The 27,436-nt window shown below is 31.1% G+C and overlaps 2 protein-coding genes across 2 annotated transcripts; one reads left to right on the top strand and one right to left on the bottom strand.

The window, feature by feature from the left end:
- Positions 1 to 1,490: 1,490 nt before the first annotated feature.
- Positions 1,491 to 9,069, bottom strand: LOC111367251 (peptidyl-prolyl cis-trans isomerase CYP65-like). The gene is made up of 11 exons (XM_022988014.1): positions 8,693 to 9,069; positions 8,541 to 8,603; positions 8,331 to 8,434; positions 5,940 to 6,031; positions 5,755 to 5,844; positions 5,573 to 5,648; positions 5,123 to 5,490; positions 2,849 to 3,105; positions 2,486 to 2,774; positions 2,177 to 2,296; positions 1,491 to 2,071 (listed from the first exon to the last, which is right to left on the bottom strand). The coding sequence occupies exons 1-11, from the start codon at positions 8,818 to 8,820 to the stop codon at positions 1,862 to 1,864; spliced, it is 1,797 nt and encodes a 598-aa protein (XP_022843782.1). The 5' UTR covers positions 8,821 to 9,069; the 3' UTR covers positions 1,491 to 1,861.
- An 11,387-nt stretch (positions 9,070 to 20,456) lies between these two features.
- On the top strand, positions 20,457 to 22,037 carry LOC111366635. Its single transcript, XM_022987349.1, has 4 exons — positions 20,457 to 20,692; positions 21,163 to 21,227; positions 21,811 to 21,838; positions 21,935 to 22,037. The coding sequence occupies exons 1-4, from the start codon at positions 20,457 to 20,459 to the stop codon at positions 22,035 to 22,037; spliced, it is 432 nt and encodes a 143-aa protein (XP_022843117.1).
- The last annotated feature ends 5,399 nt before the right edge of the window (positions 22,038 to 27,436 follow it).

Here is a 27,436-nt window from a genome sequence, read left to right as displayed (position 1 = left end):
TGTTTTCAATTTTTTTTTTAATTATATATTTTATAAAATTCTATATTTCATTAACTTTTATTAAAATCTACTAAAATTATAATTTTTATCAAAATTAAATAGGGGATTTTATGTTATATTATATTACCTCGGCACTTGTGATTGTTCTCGTCGAGATGCCATCCTCTGCACTAAATCTTGAATAGCCACGCTTTTGATCATTTTTGCTTTTGGCTTTGGTCTCTATACATGGAAGAGAGACTGATTGATGCAACGTAAAGTTAATCTACTGATTGATGAATGAATTCTGTCATCATTTAGCATTGGATCGACAAGGTGGCTTCTTCTCAAATATATTCTTCTAACCAGAAAAATTTATTATACAAAATTAATTAAATAAGTTCAAAAGCTCTTTTCGACTTCTCAAAAGTCATGTCAAATGGACCTTTCTCAGTTCAAGTTCCAACTTTCGTATTAGTAAACCAGTCTCACTTACTCACTCGGGCAATGACTTTCACTTCTTAGATAGAAAGGGACGAGGGATTGAAAATTAAAGACAAATTCCAAGTTTTAGAAAGACTTGCCCATATGCTTTTCAGTTTTCACTTCAAGTAATGCACAAGTATCGAAAATTTTGTAAAGAAAAAGAAATTAGAAGATTCATTTTTACTTGGAACCAAAATATTTCTAATTTTCAATTCAAAGAGATGAATTTGTTGCTAAGAATTGAGCCTCGTGAAAAAAACGCATTTACTGTTCCTCGTTATCCAAACTTGAGCTAATTACTACGGTGAAATATACAGAGTGGTTGTGGAAAGGAAACTGGTAAATGACGACAAAAGAAAATAACTTTTGGGAGGGATTTTGAGAATTGATTTTTTGACCGTTAAAAAAATAATGGGGTTCACCTGTGGGAGAAGAAGTCAAAAATTACGACTTGAATATTGAAATAATGGTCAAAAAATCAATTTTTTTGGGTAAAAAACCCCTCCCAAACAGACTATTAATCAATTACATTTTCAATCCAATTTAGCCACAGCTCATTTTTTTAATAACTGTATCACATTTTAAGCACAAAAAGATAAAAATAAAAATCATAATCTTTATTCATCATGTTTATGTACTTGACTTTTTTATATCCATCTTATTTTCAAAATTAACACAATGTCCTGATGATGATGGTTTATATCAAATACTTCGCTAAGATTGAATAAAAAAGACTTATTTGCTCCCCATCTAATTAAATAAGCCAAAAAGTACAAAATTCATATAAAATATTTATCACTCGTTTTAAAGCATGCTAAGAGTACTTTTGGAATAGAACCTTGGTTAATGACAAAATTTGCTAGTTAATGAAAGATTGAAGGTAAGAAATTGATGAAAAAAGTTAAGAATATAAATGTGACAAGAAACAAAGGTTAAGGATCGTTAATGTAATTAAAATATGACGTACTTATAAAAAGACAAAACCAATCAATTCAAGATATTTTTTTGGATTTTCAACCCCATAATGGCAATGCAACTTGAATCCATCTCAATTAACCGATAAGGATTCACTCTTACTACTAGAGAGAATAATTTACATTGATAATAAAAACATCTAATGGAGAGGGGTGGTGAAGAAAAAAAAAATACACCTCTAAAATTAAAAGAAATAGAAGTTAATTTACACTGCAAAGCCAACTGTAAAATCCTGGTGCGACCAAATTGTACAAAATTTTATAGATCGAAGAAACTACAGGCAACTCGTGTTGGTTTCCCGCTGTAAAATCCAATACGTGTATAGCCTAAAATTTCATGGTCTAACCTCTAATATCACTCGCTCTTTGGCTAAACCAGTCACAGTAAACTCTAAGCAAGTGATATGGGATACTTGAAAATCTTACCAAGCAGAAAAATCTTTGAGTTCTCCAGTTGGCATGCCTAACTTTCTTTTCTTTACTATAGGACCTGCCGGCATATCACTGTCTAGACTGGGGCTAGATGATACCTGCCCAATCCTTGTTTTCAAATATTTTCCGACGCCATCACCCATAGCGGGAGTCCCTGTTGTTCCTGTAACAGGATTGCTGTACCATGAACCGATCTTATCCTGAAATGTTATAAAAACCACACAAATTTAAGAATGAGAAAGGAATAATCTGAGCTACAGGAAGACAAAATAATAATTGCAATGTTGAGGAGTTCCAAAACTAACATTTTCTTCATCCTCAGCATTCTTCTCGTTACTGGCCTTCTCCTTCTCTTTCTCCTCCTCTTCATCTGGTTCTGTGTACGGATTGACATAGACATCTACATTGACAATCTTAATCTCTTCCTGCACAAGCACCCGAAAATAATGAGAAAAAGCACATTATACTAAAGATTAGAAATTCCAGAATTTAGGCTCAGTCTTCATAAAATATGAGAAAGGAACGAACTTAATCTGTTTATAGAATGGAGTCAAAATAGCGGTATATTGGACTCTAAAGATGACAAAAAGGATAGCTACGAGTTGACTACTAACCAAAGGTCGATCATCATCATCAACAGGGACTTTTTCCAATGCTGAAAGTGTTGTCAAACCTCCAACAACCATACCAAAAACTGTGTGCTTGAAGTTTAAATGATTTGCGGATTTGTACAGTACAAAGAATTGAGAGCCGTTGGTGTGGGGACCAGAGTTTGCCATGCTAACAACGCCCCTTCCAGAATGAAGTAACTTAGAGTTCAATTCATCTTTGAAGGGCTTCCCCCATATGGACTCGCCTCCTTTCCCAGTCCCAGTTGGATCGTCGCCTTGAAGCATGAAGTTCCTGCTTATCAAATTTTGATATATCAAGAATTAAATTTGCAAATGCCATGTTGAAGTAAAACAGCTTTCATGTACCTTATGTTTCTATGAAAAGCAACTCCATTATAATAACCACGTTCACAAAGAGTGATAAAGTTTTCACATGTCCTCGGAGTAATATCACAATGTAGTTCAATGTTCAGATCACCATGGGTCGTCTGCAGCCGAATATAGCCTTTCTTCTTAGGATTTTTCTCAACATTTATGTATTCAAACTCATTTTTCGTGACCGGGTCGAAGGATGTAGAAGTAAAAGATCTTGAAGCGGCACCAGTTGTGAAACGACTTTTAACCTGCATGAGTTTCAAAAAGAATAATGAGTTCTAAAGAGCTCTGCAGTTAAACCTGGCTTCTGCCAAGGATATGAACTTCTAAATTAGAAGGAAGAACAGGCCAAGGTTGAAGGTGCTTTAATGATAACGAAGGATGTACAGTAAAGAGAAAATCAAGCAAATTTAAGGCGAACAATGTGAATTGGTATACTTTCCCTATCTCTTTTAACTTTTTCTGGAACTGTATGTATAGTGTATTGAAAAGTTGAGAGATACTAATTATTAACCAAGATTCCAAACCACCATCATAAACAGAAAAATAAAGTGCAAAAAATGTAAAATGAACACAATGAATTTTTCGGCCGAAGCCCTAGATGTTCAACGACCATTTTTAACGCCTAATCCCCTGTTGAGCATCCATTAAAATGGATAAAGCTCGGTTGCACTATAAAGCCCCAAAACAGGCAACAAGTATACAACAATGTTCCAGAATATTGCAAAATAATAAGTCACAAAGGCTTATCTCATGAAGAATAATAGAACCGGCTACTATTCCACAAAGGAATCTCACTGAATCACAAAGATTTCTCTAATGATTGAAAACTGCCTTCTCAAGAATCACGAGTGCTTATTTCATAGTATATCACTTTCCACCAAGGAACTATACACAAGATCCCAAATATCTCACAGAGATTGAAGCTTTCAACATGAATCACGCAGATTCACACAATACACCGACAGACAGTGCACTAACACAAGTAAATGGAGTAATACTTCATCATCCCTCAAGTATTTCTCTAAGAATCACTTAAATATTGGACTCAAATTCATGAAGAGAATGGAGTTCACCCGCAGAGAAGGAGAGAGACTGAGGCGACTTCAAACCCTAGAAGAAAAGTCTCTCACTCAATAATGTGAATAGCCGCCCAAAACTCTGAAGGTTAAGTAGATAGAAGGATCTAGAATCCAGATAAGAGAAATATTTTACTTTACATTGTATTCTTGGTTTAATGCCGTGGCTAAAAATCCTGTAGACGGGTTGCCTAATTTCATGTTGTTCCTTACTGACTTAGAGTGATTGTAAACCCCCCGTGTATTACCTTTTAAGTTATAAAATTATCTGATTACCTATCACACACAAAAAAGAAAAAAGAAGGATATAGAATCAAATCCAATGGTCAGGAAATCACCGCACGTCACAATCCAGATGAAGAGCTCCATTAATAAAGTGTTATTCCAAAACACATTTTTCTCCTTTTTCTAATTTTGGAAGCACGCTTTAGAAGGTAGCAGGTCACGGGTCCAATTCTCAACATGTCTATTGTCCATGGCTCACAGCTAAACAGAAATTCCCTAAGTCAATTGATATGAAAGAGCTTCTAGTCAATCCCGTCTAGTAAGAATAAAAGACATAGCAACATTGTCATAATTTTTCATTTTCCACGACAAGAATCATTTAGATGGAATTCAACCACCTAGTTCTACAAACAGTTTATTCTTTATATTCACAGAGTCTTTGCTTTTACATAGCACTCCTAAAAGGTCAAGGCTTGGTTCACAATCCTAAAACTGGGAGGTGGTACTCCGTTCTGAATTGTGACTATTTTCAACTTGAGTATCAATTAGAGCTCTGTGTGACAAAGCTTACTCTTGTCGTCCACCTTCGTTTGCAACAGATGGTAGAACTAGAGTTAAACTAAACATTTTAAACTTAGCAGGTCGCTTAACGCAATTCAGGTCTTTGTTTTTGTGTCATTGGCAGAATGACCCCATCTCTATTTCCAATGTATATATAAATAAAATAAATCTGATTCTCCAGCAGCTACTGTCTCCAGAAATAGATCAGTATAGATAAGTTGGAGAAGCATGGGACGGTATACGTCCAAGTGATACGTTATACTATGAGTAAATCTTCAAACGAAAATTGATTATCTAACTTCTTCACTGATCATTCATTAAGGATTTATAAATAAGTATGCACATGGATCTATGCGTTAAACCGAAAGGCGGACGTGATTGTAAAAAATGAGATACTAACCAGCTTTGCATTTACAGCTGTCCTCTCACCAGCAATGCGCATGGCTATTCGTGCAGCCGTTTTATCATTAGAATCAGACTTCGCAGAATTGGCACTTCTTCCATGAACTGCAGCAGAGGCAGCATCTACTATACTGAATGCCTGCTTGGGCTTCTCGCCACTCTTTGATTCTGTGTCCTCCTTAATACGTGATCTTGCAGCCAAAATGGCAGCAAGAGCAACAGCTCTTTCATTTTGAGCCTTGTTTCCACCTCCACCATGTAATGCAATCTCCTTTCCTCTTTCAGTGCCAAGCTCCTTAAGCATTTGCTTAATATCCCCACTAACATTTATGTTATAAGTGTGATCAGACTCCATTTTCTTTAGTTCTGACAACAAGAAGCAAACAATTGATCATTGAGCGAAAACACATAATAGAGCCATCCCCTAAGGATATGAAATGCCACCCACCTTCATCATCAACTTTTAAATTTTTTTTGACATGATCAAAATCCAAGAGAACCTTGCTATCAAGTGCATTGGGATTCTATATGGTAAGAGAAGGAATGTTAGAGACTTAAACATTGTACGGTGCAACAAAATTGAAAATTTAAACTGCAAGCCAAGATAAATACGCTGAAGTGGATTTCTACCTGAATGGTTATAATGTCTTCCCTGGTGAATGGTTCATCAGTGAGAAGCTCCTTCCAGTTCTTAGTTTTGAGGTTCAATTCTTTGATTGCCTATGCAGCAACAGCGACCAAATGAGTACAAATAGATACAAAAAAATGAAAACGGTAAAGGTAACAAAAGACTTTCAATGAGGCAAGGATCGTACCTCATAACAGAACACATTTCCTGTAGTTTTCACAGCAACTATATGTGTAAATTCTGTGAAAACCTTGTCCAGCACAGGGCAATGATACTCTCCTACAAAATGAAGACAAGGATGTGACATAATTAGTGACAATAAATATAGCCAAAAAAGATCAGTGAACAGAGACAGGAAATATGTATATTTAAAACACTTAAAACCAACTTTAAGTAATTCTGTATATATCAATAGAAATCACATGCATCATCATGTTTAAGGCAGTGAAGTACAAGTCAATTAAAGGTTATGGTGTACATACACCCACTCCTACAATCTTTGGTTTATTCTATTCTTTGAAACCATATCAGGATGTCTTAACCCCATGGTTTCTTTCAATTTGTCCACGGTCAATTCCAGATTGCAGCACATCAATTCAGGCGTGAAATTGACATGGAACTGGGGTTTATAATGTACAATCCTATAGAACATTGTGAAAACCATTGCAGATTCTTTCTAAATAATTTTAAACATAATATGATGCCATTTTTCCCGTTGCAGTTAATTAGAAAAGAAACGAAAAGTTTCATGGTGTCTTATTCTATTGAAAAGATCAAATCACTTGTGAAGACGTGAAAATGACAAACTAAAAATTAGTTTCATAAATAAATAAAAACGGGGATCTTTTGGTTTTTTATTTTTCTAGAACTAAAGGTGACTTTATTAAAGTAGAACATGTGGGAGTGACTCTTCTAATCCTCCCTCCTCAAACTGCTCTTATCATCAACGCCCTCACTTCTTCTTCAGTTATCTCCACTTGCTCAAATCTACTTATAACCACTGTCACCCCCTTGCTCTGCTGCCAGAGTACCACAACCAGCAGCCTCCCCACCCCCGCCCTACAGCATTAAAAACCACCTAACTCAGGTTAATGACTCTACCCACGAGTCCCCCTTTCATTACTACGTCTACAATACCCCCCACCCCCGACAGTGACATGTTTTCAGTTTATAAGCTTTGTTTTTACTTCCGTTTTGCATGTCTTTTAAAGATGGCCAATATCTTTTTAAACGCCAATTGCAGCATAGTGATACCAAGGTGATTAGTCCCATTATTGTTGTTGAACATAAAGGAAATATTCATATTCTAAGCCATCTTTCCAGCCAACTGCACCCTGAAAAGATGGATTTGTGAATTTCCCTTGTTCCCCCAGAAGGATAACGTACCCACACTAGCTCAGATATCCTCCATATTGCTGGTCAACTTCATCCTTAGGTGAAGCAGAGTCCAGAAGTCTCTCTACTTTTTGAACCCACCCAAAGGTAGATCTGCATTTAAGTAGAGTTGAAGATATTGATTATTTCGAGGCACTCTCGGTTCCATAAATGGCATAGCCAGTTCAGATCTTTTTCCCAATGTTGATTGTTTACCAAAAAAGGGAAGTTAAGAAAAATGGATACTGAATCCCATACCAAAGTAAAGATGAGACTATGAATTCTAGAAATTTTTCACGGGACTTACTAAATAGTTAATAATAGAACACCTAAAACCTAACGGCAATTTTCCTCGAATTATGGATATGGCATCTAGAAGTGTTTCAGTTGTCAACTGATATTCATAGTTGAAGAAGTAAAACAATTACATCTATAGAAATCCAATCTCATTTTTCAACTTCCTAGATCACAAAAAAAGTAAAACCCTCAAATTAACATGAGGAGAATAATTGATACTCCTTTCGACCCTAAACTCTGTCCAAACTCTATGAGCTATAATACTTGTTTGCTCTTGTTCCAAATGAACTGCCAAAAAAGCAATGGACTGGTAACACGTTTAAGCAATAATCCAAGCAGTGATTCTAAGGAATATTAGAAAGATTGATATCTTATTTGGAACGTTCTTGGTGAGAATGTAAAATAAGAAAATCCATCACAACCTGTGGAATACCTGCAGCCTAATTTAACACATAACTTTACAGTAATCATTCATCACAGCATTAAGTAGATATCTTTCAACTGCTGAGCAATGACCCTCAGCAGTAAAGTGATACTGGCTGTTAACAGAAAAATCCTGTACCCTGCACATATTTGCTTGCACCACTAAAACTCTTACTAAAGAAGCTGCTCAAATAGATAGAATTCAAAAGTACATCTAATTGTAAGGCAGGTAACAAATAAGGCAATAAGCTCATTTGAAAAGATTCTTTTTTTTTTTATTTCTTTTTTTTTCCAGTGAGATCAGTTTTTCAAAGTTCAACTCTCTCACGTCTAATCTTTTCTCAAGTTCAGTTGCAGAAATTAATTGCTTCTATTTCATTGACATAAACCAATGCATTGCACGTATCTAATGCAGCAACTGAACCTCCATTCTCAAAAAATGAATGATCAGAATTCATAAATTCCAAATGAGACAAATAATAACCTTCGGGATTCTTGTGAAAAGTAAGCGGTATCAAGTCCTCCTGCTTAAGCGGAGCTCCAGTAGCCGGATGCTTCCCAAATTTCCTAATGTATGGAATTATATTCCTAAACACCACATTTGGAAACCAATGTAATGTTCATAATCCAATCATAATTCCAATCAAAGCATAACCAACGAGCACACAAAACACTTGACTGCACAAATACTTACATAATATCGAAAACGGTGCCATCAGCTGTGCAAACAGGGTCTTCGAATGGCGTAAAAGCTAGACTGTAACAAAATTCAGCAATAAGCAGATTAATTTAAAGAATATCGAAATTACATAAGTGCAGATTGGAGACGGTGGACGAAGTTCATACGCGCAGCAATAAAAGGGGAGGCGTTTGAAGGAGGTCCCGGTTTCTTTAGATTTTGCGCCGCCCCACTCGGTGGCCCACTCTGTCTTCGTTATGAACATTCGATCTTTGCTGTGCTGTTTCTTCCCCATGGCTGTGGAGCACTTCGGATTAAATTTCTGGAACCTTTCTCCTCTTCCACGACCTGCAAGTTGATAGAGTACAACTTTCGATAAAGGTTTTGGTGAGAAGAATCTGATTCAGCTTTCACTTTTCAAGAAGAGTTGCAGACATCGCCGCCGACTTCTTTTGTTCCCGTCGCTGCTTTGCCTTGTGGCTTATATTCGTGACCCGTCAAGAACCCGCTTTTGACGTGCGGTCCGGTTTCATTTAACGCTTCAAGGGGTGAAACATCTTTATGAAATAAAGAAAAAAGATTTCTTACCTGCAAATGCAATGTGTAATTTCTTTACAGGTTACATTTTAATTTTTCGTCCTCTAGCTATTACGTGTTTGGCTAGGTTGTTGACTTATTTGGACACCAAGTCCCGTTTGATAAGGGATTAAAATCAATTGATAGAATTTGATGAAATGTGTGATTGAAAAGTTATGTATTTCAACGAGAGGATAAATATGAGCTTACTGTCGAAATAAGACGCCCAAAAAAGATATGAGCCAAAACTAACTAGTGGACTTGAGATGTGATCAAAATTGAAAAAATTAGTAAAAGTCGTCATTTTTCGATTACAGTAATGAAAAAACCATTTTTTGTAAAAATGGCGGAGGCGCATTTTTGTGTGGCCAATATTTTATAGTCTAGTTCAAAAGGTTCGAACAAAAAGTAACAGCCTGTTAGAGAAGCTTTGTAACATACAAGATTGAATCCATTTTCCCTCCTTATCTTAAAAGAGAGAACATGATGTTTACTGTTTATTTTTGTCACATAGGTTTTCACACGAAGTTGGTTTGGCAATAATAAATTATTCTATTCAATCACACTGTAGTGCTATTTTCACACGTCATCTCAAGATTTTGACACGCCGTTTTAATGATTTATCCATTTTCATACACTACTTCGCTTTCAGTTGATTAGAGACAGTACTATTATATTGTATATTAAACGAAGTTGGAGCGAAAAATAGAAATAATTTATTATGTAGCTATTAATTGAATTATAATAAACTAAAATTATTATTACAAACCTATAATTGTAAAATCATTTCCAATTATTTAAAAATTTAAAAAAAATATAATTGTAAAAGCTATTCATAGAAAAAAAAATCAACTTCAACACTTTTAAGTAAATTTAAATATATTTAATATTTTTACAATTAAATATTATTATGATAACACTACTTCCATTTCAGTTGATTAGAGGCAGTACTATTATATTGTATAATAAAAGAAGTTGGAGAGAAAAATAGAAATAATTTATTATGTAGCTATTAAATTATAATAAACGAGAATTATTTAAACAAACCTATTATTGTAAAATCATTTCCAATTATCTAAAAATAAAAACCCTATAATTGTAAAAGCTATTCATAGGGGAAAAAATATCAACTTCAACACTTTTAAGTAAATTTAGATATATTTAATATTTTTACAATTAAATATTATTATGAATAACACTACTTTGCTTTCAGTTTATTAGAGACATTACTATTATATTGTATAATCAAAGAAGTTGGAGAGAAAAATAGAAATAATTTATTATGTAACTATTAAATTATAATAAACGAAAATTATTTAAACAAACCTATAATTATAAAATCATTTCCAATTATTTAAAAATAATTAAAAAAACTATAATTGTAGAAGCTATTTCTAGAAAAAAATATCAACTTCAACACACTTAAGTAAATTTAGATACAATTAAACATTATAATGAATAAAATTAAAAAAAAATCTCCATGCACGGAGTGATTTTCACTCCCGTGCATGAAGTGATAACGCTCCATGCACGGAGTTGATTTTGAAAAAAAATAAAAAATTATTTCATGTTAATATTTTTTGAATACTTAATTTTAAAAGTATTAAATATATCTAAATATTTACTTTAAAATGTTGAAATTAATTTTTTTTTATCTATATAAGTACTTTTTACAATTATTTATTATTTTAAATAACTTGAAGTGATTTTTTTACTTATAAATAACCCGTTACATTCTAGACGGTGTATTTTTTATTAATATTTAAAATTTAAAAAACTAAATATATGTACATATTTGTACTTAAAAAAAATTTTAAGTTAATACTTTTTTATTTTTTTATTTATACTTATCCCTTCTTATCGTAAAAGTTGCTTATCCTTCCTTAAATATTGACAAAATGATTAGACGATAGAGAATTTAAAAAGTTACTTATAAGTAAAAAACTCATTTACAATTATTTAAAATTAATAAAAAAAATCTATAATAGTAAAAGCTAATTATAAAAAAATATTAACTTCAACACTTTTAAGTAACTTTAGATATATTTAATATTTTTTATAATTAAATATTATTATGAATAAAATTTTTAAAATTTTTTTCCATACACGGAGTGAAAATCATTCCGTGCACGAAGGCGTTTTGAAAAATAAAATAAAATAATTTCATATTAATATTTTTTTAATATTTAATTTTAAAAATGTTAAATATATTTACATATTTACTTAAAATTATTGAAGTTAATTTTTTTTTATCTATATAAGTACATTTTACAATATTTTATTATTTTGGATAACTTGAAGTGATTTTTTTACTTATAAGTAACTTGTTACATTCTAAATGATGTATTCTTTTTATTAATATTTAAAATTTCAAAAACTAAATATATGTAAATATTTGTACTTAAAAATTTTGAAGTTAATATTTTTTTATTTTTTTATTTATATATAGAGTAACTTTTTACAATTATAAGAGAGTTATTACTTTTTAAATTTTAAAAATAATTTGAAGTGCTCTTTTTTGTGCAGAGCTAGATTGTTCATTTTTATTACATGCATTTTCACATTTAACTGGTTTGAAATGGATTTGGTCAAAGTGATTTTGTTATATTATATTATTGAGAAAATATAAATAATGTAGTGTCTATCACTCTTTGAATTCACTCATTCTCTCTCCTTCAATTCCAAAATTCAACTTTTATCTGCGTAAAAAACTCTCTAAATTTTTGTTTCTTTCCCTGGAAAAAAAATTCGTGCAGTCCTTATCTTAACCGTATGGAAGAATTTACGACGATTAACTTTGGGTAAGTTCTTGCAATTTTTTTTAGGGAAATTTTCAAAAAATGTCACAAAATTAACAAGATTCCCAAAAGTTGTCATTTTCACTTTATGTGAGCAAAAATGTCACTTTTTGTATGAAATATCCAAATGGTAAATGACACATTTTCATTAGTATTTAATGCTTGATTTGAAGGAGTTGATTATGTTGATGTGATAATTTATTTTATATATAAAAAATATAAATAAATGTGTATTACATTGACTAATATGAAAAAGGGTAAAAGAAATTAAAAATGAAACATAAACAAATATATCTTCTTCTTCCCTTACAAACCCTAATTTTTCTCATCTTCTTCATTTTCATTGATCGGAAAGATTTTTCTCTTGCATTCATAATCAATTTTGAGAGGTTAGCTATTAGAAAATATTTATATTTTATTTCTACAGTTTACTGTTTTGTAAATATTAAATACAACTTGGACATATTTATTTAAAATTTTTGAAACTATTATTCTTTTATTTCTTTATTTTTGAATCCTTCACAAATGTGATTATCACCATTAAGGTTTTGAATACTTTCTTCCATTCAAATCAAATAACGTTTTCATTAAAGGTGTGTTTGATAGCACACCCTTTTCCATGGAAAATGGAAAATCAATACCATTTTCCAACTTTTGTAGTGTTTGATAGGTGAAATTTTCCATGGAAAATGAATTCCACCTTTCTTGGCTATATCAGCATTTTCCATGAAAATCTTGAATTCAAATTCTCGCCAAAATGGCGAGAATTGAAATTCTCGGTTATTGTAGTAATTTTTTAATTTTATTTATTTATTTTTGCAATGGAAATAAATTCTAAGAGTTATTGTAATATTTCCCTTTAACTAACAATTTTCACATAAAACAAAGTTAAACAAACACTAAAAAATAAATGATTTTCTTGAATTTTTTTTGTTTGTAATGGAAACAAATTTCATACCTAATATCAGTAAATTCTATCTATTTAATTGATAATTTTCATGTAAAATAAAGTCAAACGAATATCAAAAAATATTTCTATTTCAACATTTTCTACATGAAAAATTATACCAATCAAATACAATAATTTACAATTTTTAGGAAAATAATTTCTAGGCAATTCAATTCCCTGATATTCGTTTTCAATTCAATTCCATCTTTACAATCAAACGGATCTTAAATGTCTCTTCAATAACAAGGCCAATCTGACATTTTCATCTAACTCAATGCTAATTATCACACTTAATGTGTTGTGCTGAAGAATCTGTTCTGCCCACTGTCGTCTGCTTCTCAATATTTTCGACGGTTCAACTGTCGAATTTGACATTTACAAACCGTCGGGTTAGACGTTTGAAATGTTGAACCCGACATTTACAAACTGTCGGGATATATAGTTTTACTATCAAATTGAACATTTAAAAACGACGGAAAGCCTTGATTTGACATTTTACTACTGTAAGGATTTACATATTATGCAATGTCACTTTCATGCTATTAAATGCTAACATATTGATTCTGTAGAATTCTTATCGTTGTAATCCCAACATTTCAGGCATGAATAATCATTTGAGAGTTATCGTGTCAAATAGGAGAAATTTTGTTCATGTGAATGACGAATAAAAATGGAGAGATGACAAAACCACTTACATTCTAGTTCGGACAAGTAATATCGTACTGCACTTTTGTTAATGTTGAAGGACAAACTTGATATTCTTGATCCTCGCACTCAAATTGAATTGAAATTCAAGGTCTTTAACTTGAATATACCTCCAACTGAAATACGCGACGAAGAAGACTTATTTTCATCACATCTCAAATTAAATTTGAAAGACAATTAGTGTGATGCTTTTAAAGACTAAGTGTGCTTGTATCACCCACACTTGGTCTATCATTTATGAAAATCGTGTAAATTAAATCATGTATACCATTTCATCTTGATTGAAACATGGTACGCACAACATTTTAATGCAAATAAAGAAGTGCTCATTATGTTTTGCAAGAAAATGATGTCCACTAATATCACCATGATTCACGAACATTTTTTATTGAAACAAATCATAATATTCATTTCAATCATGCTTATTCTCAATTGGATACCAGTTTCAATTGATAAATCAAACGAGTTTCGAAAGCAAGAAAGTCATAAAATGAACCAAAAACCATTTTCATGTACATAACATTGCTCAAGTACCGAACAAGATGTGACCATTGTTTTGTACTGTGGAGTAGCTCCATGACCCTATTTAAAAAACAATCTACTACTCTTTACTATCTACTATTGCTTACTATAAACATTTTCTGTACGAAACACAAACAGTTTCCTCTGTCAATATCATATAAATAGAACCAATGAACGCAAAATGATATACATAAATAGAAAATAAAATATTCTTCTGTGCAGTTGCCACAGTATTCAAAAGTAGACCGTTGTGAAGGTTGCTCTTTCTTTGACAACGAAATCAATTAGTTCCACCTCCAATTATAACAAGAATGTGTGCACCAACACTTTGAGGATCATTCAGGTCATGAGTATGAATCTGCTCATATGTCATCATACATTGGTAAAATTAGTATTCCGAGATAAAGCACGTAGAAAATAATGTGAAATGCAATAACATTCAACTTGTGTGCAAAAACAATCCAAACACAGTACATAATATAACTCAATTGATGCAATCTATCGTAATCTAAATTCATCCATATTTTTCAAACAAGCAACTTCCACAAAAATAGATTTAAATTGCATGTGATCCGAAAATTATGAAGAATGAATCGTGACGGTGGTGGCATCGTTATACAAATAAAAATGTGAAGCGCACAAATATAACTATATATGGACAAATCAGTCACATGTGAGATGTTCGGATGGAAAAAATCTAACCACATACGGACAAATCAATCAAAAAATCATGAGATCATAGCATTTCATATATGTTCATGCAAAACACTCGTGCAATGTTAAAATGAACCAAAGTTTGACTTGTGGAACTAAGCGGAGGGAAGGAATGATCTGTCATTCTCGACAGTTCATCTGTCGAGAATTATTGAGGCTAACTGTCGAGAACCATTTCTCTACATTAATAAACTGTCGACATATGAACAATCGGGAAATCTACTTTTTACCTCTAAGCAAATATGTATTATTGAAAATTATTTCACTCCATATTCGAGCATAACAAAACATTAAAATCACAGGTATGCTGTCAACTGTCTAGCAAGAGTTCAACCCAAATACGAGTACCGCCCACAACAAATGGATTCTAAGTGATAACAATGTTATTTCCACATCACACAAGTACCAAAAACATTGAAACGAAAGATATGTCAAGTGTTACAGATTTTCACCCAACATTGAAACATCCAAAATACTTGAAATCTGAACTTTGAAAGCAAAGAATGAGGATAAATATTAAACTGGAGCCCTAGATAATTTTTTCCCTCAACATTAATGTTGACATGTATAATATGTGCATGTATGCATCACTAATAGGAGATTTATGCAAAAGATAAAATTAAAATTTATGGTATGAAATTGCAGAAAGCAGGAGAAAAATATTTCCAACCATAACACAGTCAAAAATTATTCAAAACGTCCAAAAAAATTACTGGACATTAAAGGATTTTACCTCTTTCTAATCCAAGTTCTAACTCTTATTTTAAACCTAGCAAAAAGCTCCATTTTTTCACATCTTGTAAACTCTTTACATATGAAAATATTACAAAAATTGAGTAAAAAACAAGATTTTTCTTTCTTGGATCAAAGCCCGTAATGAGAGAAATGAGAGAGAGAGAAAGAGAGTTAGGGTTGTTTGAATGGGGATTGTTTGAATGGGAGAAATAAGATTCATCTCTCTTTTTTTCCAACTTTTCATTGTTGACATTGACAAAATTTTTGTACAATTTCTTCCATTGGGTCAAATCTCATTTAATTAAGACATGTAGGGAATTTGAATTTATCTTCAGCGGCAAATATATCTTAAATTGACATTCTTGCAATGTAAAAAAGAAAACAGAAAAAAGTGACATTTTTGTAAATGTCTTGGGAAAAATTGACATCATCTGCAATTTCCTCTTTTTTTATTTATTTTGTTTGTGTTTTCGTTTTTTGGTTTCTTTTGGATTTATTTAAGGTATGTAGGTTTTATTTCTATATATAGATGAAAATGTAGTTTGGCTCATCTTACTCTATCTAGATGAGAGGTATATTCTTATCTCTATATATACGTGAAAATCTAATTGGAGTTGTCTATTTTTTGTTGGATATGGCTATGAAGTTTATATTGTTGTTGGATGTTTGCTTTGTCGTAGAACTTTTTCTTTTTTACCACACTTATTTTACAGTGTGCTAAATGTAATTATTATTTGTTAGTTTTTAATTGAATTAATAATTTTTCGTATTTTCAAAATCAGTGGTAAATTTATTCTTCTAATGGATTCTTTACAAAAACCTACAAATGATGAGCCTGATTGTTTTGATTTTGAAACTTTATCCCAAAGCACAAATAAATCGTATAATGCTTTCATTCGTCAACAACAAAATCAAAGGCAAGTGGATAGGAGGAATCAAATTCAAACTGTAAGTATTGATCGTCGTAAGAGGATAAATGATCCAATGTTATCTAAAAATAATAGTTATGGTGTTGATTATGGGCATGAATATATAATACATTCTCATTCTGAGACTTCTACTTCGAATGAAGAGACGATTAATGTTGTTGATTCTGAATTACATGAAAGTTCTAATATGTTTAGTATACTAATTACTGCATATGTATTACTGGCGTGCACTTATTGTAAGCATTGTGGCGCACGAAAATTGTATAGAGAAACTAAAGGTTTTTGTTGCTCTAATGGAAAAGTGAAATTTTTTATGCCTGATTTACAGAATGAATTGTACGCTCTATTTATGTCTAAAGAACATGCATGTATGTAATTTAAAAAACTTGCGCATGGATATAACAACCACTTTGCTTTCACTTTATTTGGTGTAAAGTACGATAAGGAACTGTTTAAAGCATGCAAAGGTATTTACACATTTAGAGTTCAGGGACATATATATCATTATGTAAATCAACTTATGTCGGATAATAATACGTCTTCTTCTATGCAATTATATTTTTACGATACAAATAATGAACTCCAAAATCGAATGAAAACTTCAAAAAGTCTGGTAGAATCCACTTTGCTTCTTCTAATTGAAATCTTGAAGGTAAATCCAGACAGTAAATTCTTTAGGTCTCTAAGTAATATAACAGATTTGTATGAGTATAAAATACAAATAGGATGTCACCCAGGACTCGATCAAAGAGTCTTTAATACTACGTCGGCGTCTCAAGTAGCTGCCGTATGGGTTGAGGATGATGAAAACATAAATATTCGTATTCGTGATATTACTTATATGGACATTCTGGTGATTCACATAGGGTTCATTATTATTATGGTTGTTATGATCATTTGCAATACCCTTTGTTTTTCCCGTTTGGTGAATATGGTTGGCATGAAGGTGTTCACAGATATGAAAACACATCTTCTCAGCTTGCGCAGTTGGTCGACCATGTTGCTAATCCTAATATAATAAATTCTGCAGCTCAAATTATTGAAAAATATGCTAAAGATTTGTTCATGTACTCTCTTGTGTCTTTTTTATATCTCCATAGATGTGATGTTAGAAGTAAATATAAAACTTACTTCATTTTTTCCTCGTGCAGTGCCTAAGAAAACGAAGAAACGATCACAAGTATCATTTTGTGAGTACTATTCGTCCAAGTTATAGATTAGACCTTCTGGTAAGTCTGTATTGCTTCATACTCGCAGACTTTTCCAACAATATGTTGTAGATTTGTACGTTAAGATAGAGACATCCAGGTTAAATTATTTTCATAATAATCCAAAACAAATTCGTGCTAAACTTTATCAAGGTATTATAGAGAGTGTACATAAAGGAGAAACTAGAGGGTACAAAATTGGGAAAAAAAAAGTTGTTTTACGACAATCCTTAACATGTGAACCTATAGATATGCTAAGGAGGTACTCAGATGCTATGACTCTTATCCAACGTTATGAAAAATCAGATTTATTCCTAACTATAACATGTAATCCAAATTGATCAGAAATTAAGCAAGAATTAAAATACAATGATGAGGTTTATAATCGATCAGATTTGATTGTGTGTATTTAGAGCAAAATTAAAAGAACTTAAAAATGATTTGTATAAAAATGATATTTTTGGCCCTGTCATTGCTCATATATATGTGATTGAATTTTAAAAAAGAGGTCTCCCTCATGCACATCTATTATTGATTTTTAACAATAGTCATAAAATTTCTTCCATTGAACAAGTTGATAGAATAGTCTCTTGTTGAATTCCTGATAAAAATATACACCCTCATCTCCATTCTAGTATTGTAAAGCATAATATGTATGGTCCTTGTGGAAATCTTAATCCAAAAAATGTATGTATGGTGACAAATAGCGATTGTAAAAATAAATATCCGAAAGATTATTGGAATAACACAATACTTGGAGATAATTCATACCCGTTGTATAGGTGGCGTAATAATGGTATTTGTGTTAAACTGAGAGGTCAAATGTTAGACAATCAATGGGTTATACCATATAATCCTTATTTAAGTGCAAAGTTTGATTGTCATATCAATGTTAAAGTATACTCTTTTATTAAAGCTGTAAAATATTTGTACAAATATGTATACAAAGAACATGATCGTATTAATTTATTCGTTGGAAAAAATGAGAAAGACAAAGACATCGATGAAATCTCTACTTACTAATCTGCTAGATGGATATCTCCACCTGAAGTTATGTGGAGGATTTTTTCTTTCAATTTGTCAGAAATATGTCCAATTGTTTGTGCTTTACAACTTCATATTGAAGATCGTCAACATATTACTTACAAAAATACAAATGATTTATTTACTATTATTACGAATGAAAATATGAGAAGAAAAATATTAACCGAGTTTTTCCAAGTGAATAAAGTAAACAAATTTGCTCGAACACTTTTGTATCGAGATTTTCCTAAACATTTTGTTTGGAATGCAAATAACAAAATTTGGACTCCCAGAAAGAAATAGATTGTTGTAGGACGAATTGTCTCAGTAAATCTATCTGAAGTCGAACGATATTTTCTTCGCCTTCTTCTAAATCATATTAGAGGGCCAACATCATTTGATGATATAAGAACTTTCAATGGGGTAAATGTCGGTATATTTCGAGAAGCTACACTTCTACATAGTTTATTAAATAAAGACAATCGTTGTGAAGAATATTTATCCGAAGCCATTATTTATGAAATACCTTACTTTTTAAGACTTTTGTTTGCTACGCTTCTTTCTATCTACAACCCCAATAATCCAAAGTTATTATGGGATAAATTTAAGCCTTACAAGACTGGTGATTACGTACATCAAAATATGCCTATTGAAGTTGTTGAAAAATGAGCTCTGGAAAATATAAGTTCTATTTTAGAATCACTTTGTAAAAATATAAATGATTATGGAATTGTGTCGTTTAACAAAAATATAGATGACAATGAAAGATTGTTGAAAATGCTTGCAGATGAATCAACAAATTTGGATATTGAAAGAGGTTTTAGTTGTGCAGCGACATTAAATAAAAAACAACAGTTTGCTTATGATATAATTATGGAAAGAGTAGAAGCTGAATCAAGTGACACTTTTTTCATTGATGGTCCAGGCGGGACAGGTAAGACTTTTTTTGTATAGAGCACTACTAGCTGGTGTGAGTCGTCGACATTTAATTGCTTTGGCAACTGCGTCATCTGGAGTGGCTACATCTCTATTACCTGGAGGTCGAACTGCTCATTCAAGATTTAAAATCCCTTTAAAAACTAAAGGAGAAGTTAACTTCTTTGTAAGCAAACAATCGGCCTTAGGAACTTTACTGAAAATGTCAATGCTAATAATTTGGGATGAGATGCCTATGGTAAATCGTTGTACTATAAAAGTTGTAGATAAAATACTTAGAGATACTATTGATTGTAACTTACCTTTTGGTGGAAAAGTAGTAGTTTTTAGAGGAGATTTTAGACAGATTTTACCAGTTGTACCTAAAGGAAACAAAGAAGACATAGTCAAAGTAAGCCTGATTTACTCATATTTATGGCCTTTTTCGTACATTTATCATTGGTTGAAAATATGAAAGCGAAGTCCGATCCCACGTTTTGTGAATACTTACTTAGAATTGGAGATGGAATTGAACAAGAACATACTTTTAAGTGTATTAAACTACCAAATAGTATAGTTTTACTATTCGAAGATGAAATCACGTCTTTAAAACATTTGTTACGTTGTGTTTTTCCTAATATAGAAGCATATGTCGATCATTTACATACAATAGTCAATCGTGTTATTCTTATGCCTACAAATGAATCCGTGGGCTATATTAATGAACTTTTGCTTGAACAAATTCCCGGTCAAGTTTCTCGTACTATAGTTTCGATGAAGTAGTGGAGAAATCAGAACAAAGCCTACAAGAAGACTTCTTGAATACTTTGACACCAAATGATATTCCACCTCATGATATGGAACTTAAGGTGAATTGTCCTGTAATGTTATTACGGAATATCAATCATTCCGAGGGGTTATGTAACAGAACACGCCTTACTTGTCTAAAATTTGAGATAAATGTTATTTTTGCTGAAATCACAACTGGCGAATATTGTGGAAAACAAGTTTTCTTACCTAGGATCTCATTTATACCTCTTAAAACTGATCGAACTACAATTCAATTTAAAAGGATTCAGTTCCCAATTAGATCGTGCTTTGCAATGACAATAAATAAAGCCCAGGGTCAAACATTTAATTGCATAGGCTTGCATCTTCAAGAACCAATTTTTTTGCCATGGTAGTTATATGTAGCATTATCGAGAGCAAAAAAAGCAAATCTATAAAAATTCTACTGAAACCATCGAACTCAAATGATATGCACAACTTATGTACTAAAAATTGTTGTGTACAAGGAAGTTCTTTTGTCTTTACATTTATAGAACTGCAACTTTCTCATAGGTATATGTTAAATATATTGCAATTTTTCTCTTTGTCTATGACCTCCTCGATAGCTGTCCTACATGAAATGACAATTTTTTTCTAGAAAAATGGGAGCATTAGATTGTTTTAGCCAATTTTTTTCCACTGTCAATTTATTAAATTTGACATTCCATTCGGTTCAAAGTCAAAATATATGATTGTACACTTGTTCTACTGATTTTCATACTTTTTATATTGCAGCGACTATCAGCAAGAATTCAAACGAGACGAGATAGTATATCTTCTGTTTGTTATCCCAACGTTAGGTATGCTTCCATTGTTCTAACTATGTCATCCTTTAATTTCATCTTATAGATTTCATTTAAATTCATGATAGACAAATCTTCATGAAAAAAGGATCCCCTGAGCATCGTTATGATTTTTTTTTTTGTCTTTAACGTTGTGATATATATCGTGCTAATGTGGATTTCTTAAATACAACGATTGAAGTAAATGTTTTAACTATAAGCAATTGCGTGAAGAATTCAAGTCAAATGAACATCGATTTGAAAACAACGAACCCAAAAGGCAAACATAAGATGCAAAATACAGATGCTCATGTATCCACAAACATCAAACAAATCGTTGCGGCTTCAGGGAATAGACCTCTCTTCCAAACAACATCTAAACACACTAAAATAGAGTCGAACAAGGGTCGAAAAGATCTTCTATGCAATTCTTTACTGTCCTCTATATATGTGTTGGGTACACTCCAAGTTAGAGCCCAAAATTTGAACATTTTTTCCTTATACTTCAATTCTTGCTATTTTTGAAGATTTCTTTGTGTATTTATAAAACTTTTCTTAGATGGAATAATGTTACTCTTCTTGTCGTAATTAAAATTTGCAGAGAGACGTCAAAAATATTATACTAAAAGGTATATGTGTAGTTCGTTGTTGGTGGTAGTAACAACATATATTAATTAAAGAAAAATCGGCTCTCAAATTTTATTTTATTTGTTTCTTTTTTACAGTTTTATGTTGGATATTCATTTGTTATATTGGAATGAATTTACAGTCATTTTGTACGGAACATTATCTTTAGCTGAAAGTAGGAAATGCTGTAGTATTCTTTAGTTGTGCAGAATTAAAAGTTATTTAAATGTAAATAGAATATATAAACACATAAGAAAGGCAAATGAAATCAAATTGACTACTAACCAATTAGATGAACATGAACATTGTTTAGAAAATATTATCACTACATACATGAATAAGTAAAACGTAAAACAAGTTAAAATTAAAAAATTTCGTACGTGTCAAACTTTCATCAATGTGGTCTTTTTTGTAAATCAAAAATTTCAGAGGTTCTTTGTTTAGTAGTTCAAATACGCATGTATCACCCATTTGTAATTCTTTGAAGGAGAGAAAATGTGCTCATTCTATAGTAAGACAGCGTATTTCACCATTTGACCTTAAATTTGTGGTGATATCCCAATTCTGATGTAAAGAGTCGTGGATTTGAACGCTGTGCACGAATTTTAGTAAATGTTGCAAGGCAAATCTTCCCGATACATACGGCAGAACGATGAACACATTATTAGTCTTGTAGTCATAATTATAGACTGAGCACAAATGTAGACTGAAATATCAAAAAAAAAATTACAATTTTTCGATGGCTGTGTCGACGGGGTATTAACTTTACTTCAAAAATCGGACTATGCGTATTTGAATTATTGCTTTCTTCACCTTCTTCTGGAACGTCTGAGTCATATTTCACTTCTAACCCAAAATCGTCAATTATAGTTATGTTGAATGTGGAATTTTCAATATACTCAAATATCAGATAATAACCGTCATGTAAATTGTGTTGGTCGAAAAATTGCTCCCATCCTCGAGTTAGATATATTTTCCCACTAACTTCTTCTAATCCGATGGTCTCAACTATACCATCGTATGCAATTACTTTTACTATACCACCGAATTCGTGTCTCCAGTGTTTCGCAAAAGATCTAGGCATTATCTATGTATATACATAAGAAAAATATGTGTAATATATTAGTAAAAAAATATTATAGTACCAAAAAAATATATTATTGTATGACTAATCAGACTGATATCGTGATTTAGTGAATTACTGATGTTTATGTAAAGACGACGTGGAACGTCCATTTTGAAATGCTGCAGTAGAATAATTTTGACAAAAATAATATATATATAATTTTTTTTTAAATTTTATGAATAGGTAAGTTTTTATAATATTATAGCAAGAAGAATAACAAATCATGTGCATCTACATTTTTTTGGTAAAAGTCAGTCAATCCTTGAACAAATTATAACTTAAAACTACAAAATTCTAGTTGAGTAAATAGATAAGGACATGTTTGAGTGAAGCACCAGCAAGCCTGAAGTAAGAAATGAAAATTTGAAAGACGAAAAATTGATGTAAGTAAATATCGAAAACAGAAGAAACTATATAGGACAAATAAAATATACTTTTTCTTTCTATTTAGATTTGAAAAGAGACTCATGGAGAGTAAAAATAGACAAATTATTACTGAAACATGTTCACTAATTGCAAAAAAGACAAATTATTATCGAAAATAACTGATCTTACTCTACCCAAAAACTACTATTACAGAAGAAAGAAATTATTGAATCACGTGACAACCTACTTAATATCATGCATTTGAATAAATTATTTTCTTGTATATAAAAAAAAGTTATATTTGTGACAAGTTAAATTTTGTGCATAACTTATAGGTAAAAAAATATTAATTCCTCCTTCTCTTATAGCAAAAGGTACTTACAAATAAAAAAATATTAACTTAAAAAAATTTTAAGTATAAATATTTAGATATATTTAGTTTTCAAAATTAAATATATTAATAAAAAAATGATACTATGTAGAATGTAAAAAGTTAAGTATAAGTAAAAAAAAGTTAGAGTTTTTTAAAAATAATAAAAAAAACTTACAATTATCCGAACTACTTATAGATAAATAAAAATATTAACGCAAACATTTTCAACTTAAAATTTTAAAATTAATTAATAACAAACAAATGACAAAAAGAAAAAAAAATTAAACGTAAACAAATTTATTCTGTGCACGGAGTGTTAAATCAATTCCTTTTTTTTTCCTAGCATTATTATTATTATAGTAAATTTTTTTTTATTATCCAATCTTTTTAAATTAAATATAGCTAAATTTTTACTTAATAATGTTGAAATTTTTTTATCCATAAGTAGCTTTTACAATTATAAGTATTCTTATTAATACTTTTAAATAACTTGTTGTAATTTTTTTTTACTAACTTTTTACATTCTAGATAAAGTCCTTTTTTTATTAATATTTAATTTAAACAAATAAATATATCTAAATATTTATACTTAACAAGTTTTTAAGTTAATATTTTTCACGTATAAGTAGCTTTTGCAATTGTAAGAGAAGGCGGGATTAATTTTTTTTTAACTATAAGTAGCTTTTACAATTATAAGTTTTTGTAATTACTTTTAAATTACTTTAAGTGCTTCTTTTACTTATAAGTCATTTTTTAAGGTGTAATCTTTTTATTATTATTTAATTTACTAAACTAACTATATCTAAATGTGTATACTTATAATTCGTGTAAGTAAATATCAAAAATACAAGAATCTATAGCTATATGAAATTTACTTTTCTTTCCTATTTAAATTTGACAAGAGGTTCGCGGATAGTGAAAATAGAGAAATCATTACTGAAACAGGTTCACGAATTGCAAAAGTAGACACGTTTTTATATTACTGAAAAGAACTGATCTCACTTTTCCCAAAAACAAGTATTACAGAAAAAAGAAATTATTGAAGCATGTAACCACCTACTTAATATATAGTGTTTCTATACATATTTTTATTGAAGCACGTGACCATCAAAATAATTTTTTCTGTCACATGAAAGCATGTAGGATAGACTGGAAACAATATTTAATAATCATTTCACTATTTTTACGTGCCATTTCACTGCAATCGTCGCCTCAACTGCGATATTTTTCCATTTTCACGTGTGACTTCACTTCATCCAACTCAATATTTAATAATTCAATTCAATCAATATTATAAAGAATAGAAACTAAAAGATTAAGTCAAAAATAGAAAACAATTATTATACAGTTTTGAAATTAAATTGACATAATTACAATTCTAAACTTATGATTCCATCAAAAGGACAAATTATGAATGAAAATTTTAGGTATGATATATTGTCTAGATATGAATTCTTCTTCTTTTTACGGTTTCTTTTCCTTCGTTACATCATTTTAACATGAATATTTGATAATCTGAAAATATCGACGAGTTATAGACATCTACCAAAAATATGTAACACTTTAATAGAGTATATTCTGATTAATCATTGACATACTCCATTACAATCAGTGAATTACATTACAGTACAATTAGGGAGACTAACAGGGATGAAGAAAATATTCATTATTACATATATCAACTGCAATTTTCCGTCTATATATAGTCATCCTATCTGGTGAGAAGGATTCCAATGGATGCCCCAGAACAATGCATTCTATATATTAAAGCACAAAGACTTCACAATTCGGCCTGTAAAAGAAATATTTTATGTTGTACTAAATTATTACATACAAATAATTATACGCTATATTAAATAAGAAATTTTTAAGCGCTTACCCGTTGTTTGCACAGGGTAGATATTGTATGATCTCTTGCTTCATATCTTTATTTCTATGTTTCCTTTTATCTCATCTCACAGCAAAAGCTTTGTCGAGCAATAAAAAATTGACCACGGTAAGTGTTACATTCGCATGTGTCTTCACTTGATCTGGTGGATGCTCATTATGATTGTAGTCATATATCTGGAATTTTCACTCCGAAATATTGATTAAAAAAAGGTACCAAGTATTCCCCGGATATGAGCATAGAATTAATAAGTAGTTACGCCCTACCCATAGACGACTCTCTATGGGCAATTGACCGTTGGCATATTGGTTTAGAACAGTTTCATCTAGTACACCTTTTTTAGTTCCCGCGGCATAACCCCCTTGCCAAATTAGCGTATTAGTACACTCATTTTCAAATTTAAAGTCTATGATGGCATATTCTTTAGACACGAGGGTTCAACCATCATTAATGAGTCGCCTCAAGAACTTCAACTCCAACTCAATTGCCTGATGGAATAAATAGATACAAATTTAATATGTTAGGTATAGAATGAAATTAAATTAATACCTAAACTTTACTCACCACAACATTTATATTTGTTATTTGATCCAATAAATTTTTCAACCTATCTGTTCCATACATGTTCCCAACACTTTCTTCCAATAATGCACTGCATATAATTACCTTAGAATTAGTGTTGAATAAATCAAAATTATATTTGACTATTTGAGCCAGTAATAAAGAATTGTCTCGGTTACCTTGGTTCATTGTTCACTATCCAGATTCTAAGTGCCTTGTACTTTTTTATAAAATAGTCTTTCAAAGGACGTCTTGTAGATGACGAAGTTTGTATTTGTTTTCCCTTCTTTTTCCTCTTTCTTTGCAGCGTTTCAACACTTTCAACCTGTTGAGACGTTGAAGTATCATTTGGTTAATCATTGGGAATTGGATCTCTACCAATAGGAACGTTCTATTGCGTACAACTTATAATGGCTTCCATATTTGATCATCAGTCATAAAACTTTTGCAGCGTATTCTTATTTTGTTCATCAACATAATATCGCATGGAATCTAGACTGGTATCCACATAAGAGTGCATGGTCTGGTAATGATCTTCTTGCCATTTTTATTGTTGTTGGAATAATTGTTTGCCTTTCTCTAACTGTTTGTTAAAGAAACTTGACAATGAAGTGTCCATTAGGAACACAAGTTAGATTGCCGGTGATCTTCTTGCCATTTTTTGTATTGTTCGAAGAGCTGTCTCTGGTTGTCGTAAATTTCTGTTCCTTAAATTGCCACATATATCGTACACATTTTGTATTATATCTTTCTTTTGGAGACCCAACAGTTCTATCATTCAGTCTTCAGTTACATAATTGGACGTGTTGAATCCCGAAGTAGGCTTGACTACTGGTGAAGTTCTTGAGGTACTAGGAATGGTCGTCTCTTGCCCATATATATATTATCCCTCTCTTGCTCATAAGTGTTGTCGAGAATTTGTTGTGCCACATTATCCAATTGTCCATTGATAATGACATCTAATACACTATGTTGATTCTCACCAGGCAGTCAAAGATTTATGTACCAAGGTGTTTCCAATTCTTCTTCAATAGGGTGTAACACTGCAATCACTTGAATCTGTAATTGTAATAAAATATCAGAATCATTTTATTAGATTTTCTTTTGAAATAATTAAATACAAATGTAATTATACATTCACTAAACAAATCATACATCTTGAGTAGCCAGAAAATGCTTAACCATTGTTTTAGTCAAAATTTTATTGGGCCTCCACTTATACATTCTCGAATTTTGCACTGTTTTATATCGATGACGTCCAATTTTTTTTCCAATTTTTAGAAATG

This window comes from Olea europaea, chromosome 18 (assembly GCF_002742605.1).
Source record: "Olea europaea var. sylvestris chromosome 18, O_europaea_v1, whole genome shotgun sequence".
Lineage (NCBI taxonomy): Eukaryota > Viridiplantae > Streptophyta > Magnoliopsida > Lamiales > Oleaceae > Olea > Olea europaea.
Note: the sequence above shows the minus strand (reverse complement) of the source record. Positions and strands in the feature narration are given on the sequence as shown.